The 10,378-nt window shown below is 38.3% G+C and overlaps 1 protein-coding gene across 2 annotated transcripts in view; it reads left to right on the top strand.

The window, feature by feature from the left end:
- The first annotated feature begins 5,015 nt into the window (after positions 1 to 5,015).
- The window catches only part of ago2 (argonaute RISC catalytic component 2), a 58,522-nt gene continuing 53,159 nt past the window's right edge, over positions 5,016 to 10,378 (top strand). Inside the window, exons 1-2 of one of the 2 annotated variants that reach the window (XM_039736190.1) lie at positions 5,016 to 5,221; positions 9,593 to 9,675. Coding sequence is in view for 1 of the 2 variants with exons in the window: in XM_039736188.1 (XP_039592122.1) it covers positions 5,197 to 5,221 (25 nt within the window). In the remaining variant the exon portion in view is untranslated. The remainder of the gene's footprint in view (positions 5,222 to 9,592; positions 9,676 to 10,378) is intronic. The other variant, XM_039736188.1, reaches the window with a different exon arrangement.

Below are 10,378 nucleotides of genomic sequence, written 5' to 3'. Positions count from 1 at the left end.
AAACCATCACCATGGAAAATAAAGTAGAAATAATGAAAAGGTCAGAGAGAGGTGAAACTCCATCATTCATTGGCAGAGTACTTGGTTACAGTGGTTCAACAATAGCATTTATTAAAATAATGTACCTGTTCCGACTTACATACAAATTCAACTTAAGTACAAACCTACAGTCCCTATCTCGTACGTAACTCGGGGACTGCCTGTATTGTAACAGTCTGGTAAAGAATTTACCACCTAGGCAGTGTGTTTTAAAAGCCATGCAAATGGGGTTGCTCAGAGTGCTGCAGAGAGGGATGGGCAGAGGAGCCACATTGCCATTCTTAAATAAAACAGCCACTTGGATGATGAGGTCAGGAGATTTTTAAGGACTCCTTTATTTCTTTGTCTTTTTAAAAAAAGTTAAGAATACAACTTGGTGAGGTGTTTCACAAGTGGTTGTTCTTTGTCTGGTTTTTTTTGGGGGGGCACCGTTGTTTTTGTTTTCAGAGTTTGCATTGTTCAGTTAAGGCAGAAGAGCAATAAAACCTTTGTTTTTGGACTGCTACAACCATTTGCTTGTGTGGTTTACTTCTCCTGTCTGAAAAGGGATGCTACACTGGTGTCAGAAGTGGCATCAGCAACTGCCTTTGGTTCTCCTGGCATGCTGGACAGTAGTGCAGGAGCCTACACAGTGCACCCCTGTCTTGTTAATGTTGGACCGTGAATTGAGGACTCTGGTCTCCCTCAAATATGGTTGGCCACCGGAAAGGAAAGATTAGCAGTCTGGACCTGAATATGCCCGCTCTCTTCAGGACCGAATTGACAGGGCCCACACGTTTGCACGGGATCATCTACATAAGGCTGGCCTAACCCAAAAGTGGCATTATGACATCAGAGCAAGGGGACAACCTTACTACCTCAGCGACCAAGTGTGAGTGTATAGTCCCTAGAGTAAAAAGGTTGCTCCCAAGCTTGACAGTGTGTGGGTAGGGCCTTGCCAGGTGCTCAAGCACATGGGCAATGTGGTGTACTGGGTACAGATTTCACCAAGGAGGCATCAGGTGTTCCTGCATCAGGATCGGTTGGCACCTTACAGGAGAAGGTTAGGTGCTGAAGAAAGGATCGAGGCGCCAGCCAACTGGGATGTCAATCAAGAAGAACAGTCCAATTTGGCACTGGAGATGGTAGAAAAAGAAACGCTGCCTACAGATGCCACTACACGTCCTGGATGGCCCAGAAAAGTCATTGCCGGCTGACTATCAACATTTTGAAGTGTCCTCGAGGGCAAGGAGCTAGGAGGGGGGTCAGTGTAGCAGTCTGGTAAAGAAATTACCACCGAGGCAGTATGTTTTAAAAGCCATGCAAATGGGGTTCCTCAGAGTGCTGTTGAGAGGTGCGAGCAGAGGAACCACATCTGCCATTCTTAAATAAAGCAGCCACTGGGATGCTGGGGGTGGGAAATTGTTAAGGAAGTTCCATTATTTTTTTGTCTTTAAAAAAGGTTAAGAGTGGTTGTTCTTCATCTCCTTTTTTTGAGGCTCCATTGTTTTTGTTTTCATAGTTTGCATCGTTCAGTTAAGGTTAGAAGAGCAATAAAACTTTTGTTTTTGGACTGCTACTTGCCTGTATGGTATATTTCTCCCATCTGGAATGGGACGCTACAGTATTTTAAAGTTTATAAAAAAAAAAAAGCTTCACTTTAGAACACAGTTTTATGTAGCAAATTAATAAATACCATGATTGTAAAGAGTTCATTTTGCACAAATATTAGGAAGTTTTTCTTCACACAGGAGACCATAGAAATATGGAATAAAATTGTCAAGTGTGGTGAATGGCAGGACTCTAGGGAAATTCAAAAACTGACTTGTTGTTTTAGACAAATTAGGTGGATAAGATTGGTGAGCTTTGATGGGCTGAATGGCTTGCTCTTGTCAAATGTCTTTCTAATGTTCTAAAAGATGGGCATAATATTGTCACAGAAAATCTCAAGAAGAGCTACCTAGTTAATTCCTGTTGAATCTTTCATGTTTAAACAAATGAAGATTAACACACGACAAAACAAAAATGCTTAACATAATGAAGGAAGTGAATATGATAGGGTTTAGTTGTTATTTAAAATTCCGTTCTTCGGCAAGAACACAAGGGCCAAGGTATAATTTGATTAAGGGTGACTTTTACATTAATGTTTTGATTTTTTTAAATTAGTTTCTGTAGATATCTGAAACATATTCTAAAAAAAGTCCTGTGCCCTTTTCTGTTCACTTTGTACACCTCCAACTATAAATATAATACCAGGCCATGTCACTTGCAGACATTCTCAGATGATTGTGCACTTATGGGGTGTATTGATAAGGACTGTAAGACAGAGTATAGGAGTCAGATGGAGAACTTTTTTTGCTTCTTGGTGCATAAAGAAGTCTATGCTGCTTAACATTAGCAAAACCAAGGAACCAGTTATTGACTTTCGCCACACCAGAGAGCCTCTATGTCTGGTCACTATTCTGGGAGTGGATGTAGAGGTGGTCAACTCCTGTAAGTACTTGGAGGTCCAAATCAATGGATTAGACTGGCTCGTAACACAGAGGAATTATTTCAGAAAGGGCAGAGCAGGCTCTTCTGTCTTAAGAGACATTGTTCTTTTAATGTGAGCACTGACATCCTTCACATCCTTTGATGGCCAGTGTGATTTTCTGTGCTGTGGTGTACTAGGCTGGTAACATCACTTCAAGAGAGGCCCACAACAAGCTAATTAAAATGGCAGTCTCAGTTATAGAGCACACTCTGGACCGCCTGGAGTTAGCAGCAAAGAAGAGAATTAAAACAAAACTGAGTGGCACTATGAACAGTGCTGCACATCCTCTCTCTGACACACTAACACTGAGGACTTTCAGCCAACAAATTATTCAGCAGATGCATGTCAAGAAACTCAACTGGGGCTAATTTATACCAAAAGCAATACTCCTGCATAAAGCCTCACTATGACAGGAACTGCCAAGTCAGACATTTTCTTTCTCTTTTAATTCCTTTTTTTAGTCATTTTGGTGTGTGTTCAGACAATATTGTATGTGTGTGTGTATATATATATATATATATATATATATATATATATATATATATATATATATATATATATATATATATATATATATATATATATATATATATATATATATATATATATATATAGAAGTGCCGGGAAGACAGCCCAGACACAGACAGGTAGACATGTTGAAAGCACCAGCACATGTTTATTTACAACAATGAATATTTACACAAGTGCACACAACCCCAAAACTCCCCCAAAGTCCAGGTCTCACAATGCCTCTCACTTCTCTTCAGGCCGCCTCCACTCCTCTCCTCCAAGACTTTGTCGTTCTTCCACCCGACTCCAGCCATCGAATGGAGGGAGATGGCCCCTTTTATCCCCACCCGGATGTGCTTCAGGTGCCTCCCGATTAGCTTCAGCCGGCACTCCTCAGTGTGGCGGAAGTACCGGCTGCGCACCCAGAAGCACTCCAGGTGTCCCTGGTCTTCTTCCCCCCAGCACATCTGGGTGTGGCGGAAGTGCTGATTGCCAGGGCTCCTCAGGCATTAGGGTGGCCCCTGGCGGTGACCACGGGCCCCTATAGGGTTGAGCTTCCAAGCTCCGTTCCCGTGGTCCCCAAAGCCACTAGGGCGGTCGCCCCCTCATGGTCTGGAGGAGGTGCAAGCCCTCCTCCGGTCCTCCTGGGCGTCCCAGCTGGGTAGCACCCGCAGCCACTCGCTACTATATATATATATATATATATATATATATATTTATATAGATAGATAGTTAGATAGATAGATAGATTACATATATATATTATATATGAATTTATCTTTCTTTTTACATATTCATTTATTTAAACAGCTTCTGTAAAAAGCCATATTTCTCTATCAATCTTCTATCATCTATCTATCTATCTATCTATCTAATAAGGAAATACAGTTTAGAGTAGTAGCTTGGACACCTTTCAGGGGTTGGTAAAGTCAGTACTGGAAGGCCCCAAGGCAAATTTTGTTGCAACTTGATTGCTTAGACGCCAATCAAGCAAATAACGGATCATATATAATTTTATGGCATGTTAAAGATTTCTTTCTGCTTTGTTAGGTCATTCTTATACTTAACATTTCCAAGGAAATAGTTTAATAAACCAGATAGATCATGATGAATACACACAGGTGTCAATGGAAACAATTTAGATGAAAAATTGCTGGTTTCTTTGTTATCTTATTGCTGCTAAATAGTTATTACAATACAGTGAATCCTGCTTTTTGAGACTAACAGTAACAATTAAGGCTGGGGAATCTTAACAAGCAAGACATCTTGAATAAAGCAGAAAACGTTGAGCAATACGTGTTCCAACGGCAATAACCGACTTCTCTTTAAGAATTTTGGATGGAACGAAAACCTGCAGTCACTACCGCCTTCCAGGACGGAGATTGCCCACCCCGACTCTGGGTTATTTTCGGAATATTAGCTGATTAAGAATAGGTTAGGCTGAACGGACTGTTTTAAGGAAAACGTGCCCGATGTCTTTAAAATAAATATTAAATCATTCTAGAGATATCATTCAACAAAACTCAAAAAATGTTAGGGATCGTAGTTTTATAAGAATGTTTTGATTCCAGGCACTATTCCATTAGTGAGGACTTCATTTTTCAATGTCCCCTGCTGAGATTACATGGCTAATTACTCTGAATTTGAATTGAAAGTCCTTGCAGCACGTATTCTAGTGTTTAATGCTTATCATGTTCTTTTTTATAAAGCTAGTAAAAGCTTTAAAGATTTTTTTCTTTTCTTAATGTATTACATTACTGCGCGGCTTAATCCCACCTGATTAATGGTGGGAATTGTGGCGGGAGATTGACACAGCAAGTCTGGACTCAATTGTTCTCGAGCAGATGTTTGGGCCAAACGGCTTTCCATACACGACCGTTCGCTTAACCCTCCTCTGGTGTGACGTCACTAATGTTTCTCCCTCAACGTGTGGCATGGGCTAAGAGGGGGAGGAGGAAAACCAAAAAGAGTGATAAGTCTGAATAGCTAGCCTATGTTTGTTCAAGCTTGAAATAAAGTCTGTCACAAGAATTATCATTTTTTTTAACATCTTGCTTTTTTTTTCTTGTGCAGACACCTATTATTTTTAACTGTTTTATTATTTTTGAAGCAAGTGTGACGTCTGAGCCGCAAAAATGTATGCAGGAGGAGCGGCTGGTGGTAAGTTGTTTTCCCTTGCTTCATATTTGAAGAATGCTTGAGTGAAGTGGAAAAGAAAACTGGTTGGCGGCTTGTGTTTTTTTAATGAAGCCTGTGTTCATTTTTTTCTACCCCTGTTCTCTCCACACGGTTGTGTGATCAAATGTTGATGCGGTCAATTGAGTGATGGAGTAGTTAAGTTAAAGTTCTATTTCTTGAGAGTTTAAATGTTCTTAAGGCCCTTTAATAGTGTGTAAGTGGGAAGAGAAATTTATTTTTTACGCATTTATAAGAAATCTAGCCGAGCTCGAAGGCTGCCCGTGTTTACTCGCCTGATGAGTGCACGCTGTCTGTGTTGCTGCTCCGTGGGGGCTGGACTGGCTCGTGTTGCTGTTCGTGTTTACTTAGGCCCGAGAGTGGAATCCCGCTGTGTGGAGTCGTGATACTTTTCTCCAGTTTGATTATGAAAATTTGGCCCTATTCCAAACAATTATTCAGAACTTTTGACATCTTTGAAGTGCATTACTAATTTCGGAGCATTTGTTTTAAGAGTCCTGCGTGGTGAACATTTTTCAGGCTTCAACCTTTTACTGTAAGCGTACACTGTATTTTATGAATTTGTCATAATTAACAATAAACTTATCCATATTCTTATACTAATTTTGAAGAGACATTGTGCCATGGAGTAATTATTAAACAGCTTTCCAGAATCACCATCTCTGACCAATGATTTAAGTTTTTTTTGGTTAAAAAGTTTTACAAATTTAATTCTAAAGGGTGTCGTACCTAATCAATAATGTCTTTTCACCTTGCTGATCATTGTTTCATCCTATTGCTCGCAAACGCAGAGGTTATAGATGTTAAAATTGGCCAAGCTTGGCTACTGTTAATCAACTGCCGGCAAACGTTTCTGCACCCCTTATCTTTGCTCAGTGTTTGATAAGAGCGTTGTTAAATTTCTCCCTTGTTTCCTCTATACGATTAACTGCAAATTTAAGTAAAATTTCACGTGCTTGTGTTATTTTAATACTGTGCATATCGTGCAAGTCTTATACGAAGATCACCTCAGACCGTTCGTCTGTTATACATTCTGAGATCTATTGTTATTTTACCCCAGTGTAATTTGAATTAAAATGGGTTTAGATTTTATTATCCCAGAAGGGTTTTGTTTTTTTTTTTTGCACCAGTAAAGAATGAAAAACATTTTTAAGACGTTGTTACACGGATACAGGAAAATGAGAAAAGACACAACTACGTGTACTTTATTGATCCTTAAGGAGAAATTGAATTACATAACACAGCAAAACGTAAAACACACAGATGTCCACACAAAGTTCAATATAAGACAATAGAATAAAAACATACAATGCATTAAATGTTATACAGAAGGTTGAAGTTTGTATTGTTTTTCCTATGGGTTCTGGCTGGAGAAAAGGAAAGGACATCAAAAGGAAGCACTGAATTACCAGATAGCTCCAGACAGAAAAGATCCCCAGTGGCTCTTCTTACTGTACTGTGCAGGTATGAGACTTGAGGCGAAAAGTGCTCCAAAAAAGTCACATGGATTTTAAGTGCAGAATTATTCGTGATGGCATCCAAATTTGCCAGGGTTCCACAACAGCCAATATCTAGAGTAAGTCTTTTGATGGAGCTGGCCTTATTGACAAGTTTGTTCACCTCAATTCAGTTTTCTTACTTAGAACATCACCATATACAACAGCATGACCACAACAGATTGATAAAATATTTTTGGCACCTTGCTTCATTCTTCAAAAGACCCAAGTCTCCTCAGTAAGTGCAGTCTACTCTGGCCAAGTACCATTGTGTTGACAGAGCAGTCGAGCTTGCCTTTCATATTGACTTCCAAGTACTTGTAGCGTTGTACAATCTCCCCCTGGATGATAGCTCATCTCAGAGGCTCCATAACACACCCGAAATCAACCACCAACTCCTTTGTCTTGTTGATGTTGAGCCGCAGGCGCTTTGAAGTACACATACTGTATGCAAGATTAGTACAAATAAGGGTACTTTCTATTATCGTGACGCAAATTGGTAGGGCCGCACCCCCGGTTACTTAATTTTTTGGATATTAAATTATTAGACTGACCCATCCCAACCACATGTACTCACCTTAAAGTTAGTGGGTGTGGAGCATAGTTACCTGTAGGTCCCTAATGTTACTGTCCCCTTTGGGTGCCTAATCTTTAAAACGATAATACAGTTTGTGCCACGATAATAGAAAAGTACCCAAATAAGATTAATTACCTTTAACAGTACATTAAATAATAATAATAATAATTGAGAATTTCACCTTCAGCAGCATTCCTTCAAGTAACATAATTCAAAATGCTTATAGCTGTAGGAGTAAGAGTTCGTAAAGCTGTTGCCCTTTCCCTTTTGGAAACCTAAATCAGCAGCCTGATGGCAACATCTGATAATTAAAGAAGAGAGAATGGTTACTGTCCAAGTGAATTGAGTTGGACTTCTTTCAAAACTATTTGTAACACAGCTCAGTAGCAAAGGTCTGCTGCAATCAAATAATATTACTGTTTTTTACAGTGTTGTTAAGATTGTTTATATTCTTAATGCTGAAATTGCCAAACCAAAATATAAAAGCAAACATAAAATAGATAAATTAAAGGACTGATAAAAAAAGTGGTTAGTATTTTGTCCACTTTAAAACTATTGAGTTCCCCAAAGAAATAAATAAAATGTGTGTCTGTCCCTTCTCACTAATTTGGTCTGTGTTAAGATCAAAATGTAGCTTGTAATTAATGATTGTCTCAAGGAATTGCTCCACCATTTCCCTTTTAATTTTGAGACAATTGAAATTAGAGGCACACCTTAAATCTGCAACCTTATCTTTTGTCTTAGGAATATTTAGCTGTAAATAAGAACACTCAAACCATTGAACAAACATATCTGTAACAGATCTATGTCTGACTGTCTTATCTTGTAGAAGTCTCAAATGATTGAGTACATCTTTGTATTACTCTGTGTTGGTAATTGGAATATTGCATGAGTTGTTGAGTCATTCAGGTTCTATGGTCAAAATCCCCTCCATCAGCATGCCAGTTCCCCCCATTCTAAAAACTAAAACAAAAAAACAAATCTCTTAAGTATTATTTAGTAATTTACACACTCACTAAATGCTGTTTCAAAAAAACTGAACAATATTCTATTATAAAGAAAGGTTTAGTCACTTGTACAGGTAAATGATGTTGCCAAAGCTGGTGAGCTAGCTAGCGCTGGCTACAGCTATAGTAAAATGTTTTAAATTATTCTGAAGAAAATGTAATAATTGTATGCAATTATTGTATGCAATCTGCAAAAGATATTCACAAATTATGAGCACATTTTATTATCCAAAACAGGTAAGAAATACAGTGGTACCTCTGATCACGACCGTAGTTTGTCCCAAAACTCTGGATGCGACCTGATTTGGTTGCGACCAGAACGTAATTTCCCCATAAGATTGTATGTAAATACAATAAATCCGTTCCAGACCGTACAAACTGTATTTATGTATGTATATTTGTATTTTGTAATGTATGTGTTTTAAGCATAAAATAATAAATTATACCATACAATGCACAGTGTAATAGTAAACTAAATGTAAAAACATTGAATAACACTGAGAAAACCTTGAACAACAGAGAAAACTAACATTGTAAGAGTTCGCACTAGACCCTTACGAACCACTCTCTGTAACTCACTTTTTTTATGAGTTTTAAGCACAGGGAAAAAAATTAAATGCCACTTGTCTTGCGAAACTTTGCAAACCATCCTCTACTGGCTTTAAATAACTCACCTCCGCCACTCAAAGAAGGATTTTTTTTTCAACAAATCATCATGAATCTTCCTGGCCTTCTCACATATGATCGCCTCACTTACACTATCCCCTGCAAGGTGCTTCTCGTTCAACCACACTAGCAACAGTTTTTCCACCTCTTCCAGCACTTGAGGCCTCTGCTTGGTTAACATTGTAACTCTTTTTGCAACATCAGCTGCTTTGTTAGGCTCTGTATACGCAAACAAAAGAAAATGGAAAACGGAGAATGGGAAATCATTGGCGCTTACGAACGCTTGTAGAGAAACTGGCTGCCAGTGTTTTTGTTCGCCATCAGAGCGTGTGGTCGTGAACAGATTTCGGCAAACTTTTTGATTGTAACCCGATTTGTAAGTGTTCAGAAAACGTTCATGACCACAGGTTCTACTGTATTTGACTTGATAAAGAAATCATACTAATGTAAAAACACGGTGAATGCATTCTTTTAATGATATCAAAGGTTAACAAATTTACTTCATATTGACCACGCAAAAGATGTAAATACAGTGTTCTCTGGTCTGGTATGAACTATTCCATTTTAAAATGCCTTCCTTCTGCTACAGGGCACTCCTGCAAACCTATTACAGCACAGAAATCTCACGTGCCTCTGCCAGCAAATGCGAGCGCCCGACTGCTTTCTTGTAAGGTACATGAGAATTAAAAAAAAAAAAAATGTGTACATTTCAGCATTTTGTAAACAATTTCTGCAAATGTTTTGTGTCGGTCAACAGTTTTTACAATAATTAAGTGTCCAGCCAATCGGCATTGGACAATATTGACCATCCTCTCGGCTCAAAGTGGGTAGTCAATTAGTGATGCTTAATTTTTCTCATTTTCTATTGCTTTTTTTGTGGATTTTCCTTTTCTGTATTGATGTTTATTGGTTTTAGTTTACCTTTTGAAAATAAGAGACGTATTCGGTTTAATACTTGAATGTTTTGACAGGTAATTTTGTTATTTTGTTTGCACACTGAATAAAAAATAAGCCTACAATGACAAGGGAAATAGTTTAATTCAAGCTGGAGATACAGAGATTTGAGATCAGTTATAGATTTATAACTGGGAAAATTTTTTCAACTCCAGTCCCCAATTTAAAGTTAAAATAGTAAGCATTTTGCATTTACAGTACTGGAATGCGGCCAAAACCCGGCAACAGGTTTTCTCACAGTAGCCATGTTTCTGTTGGTTTGGATATCTTCATATTGCATTTAAAATCTTTGTAACATGTAATGAAAATGGCATTGATAATAAAACTTCAGCGTTAATTAAAGTTTATACAGTCGAAGAATTTGTGCAGTGCACAAAAAATATTCATATTTCATTTTGTCCACAGGATTTTTTTTTGCAAA

This window comes from Polypterus senegalus, chromosome 15, assembly GCF_016835505.1.
Source record: "Polypterus senegalus isolate Bchr_013 chromosome 15, ASM1683550v1, whole genome shotgun sequence".
NCBI lineage: Eukaryota > Metazoa > Chordata > Cladistia > Polypteriformes > Polypteridae > Polypterus > Polypterus senegalus.
This window is presented reverse-complemented; position numbering and strand designations above follow the sequence as displayed.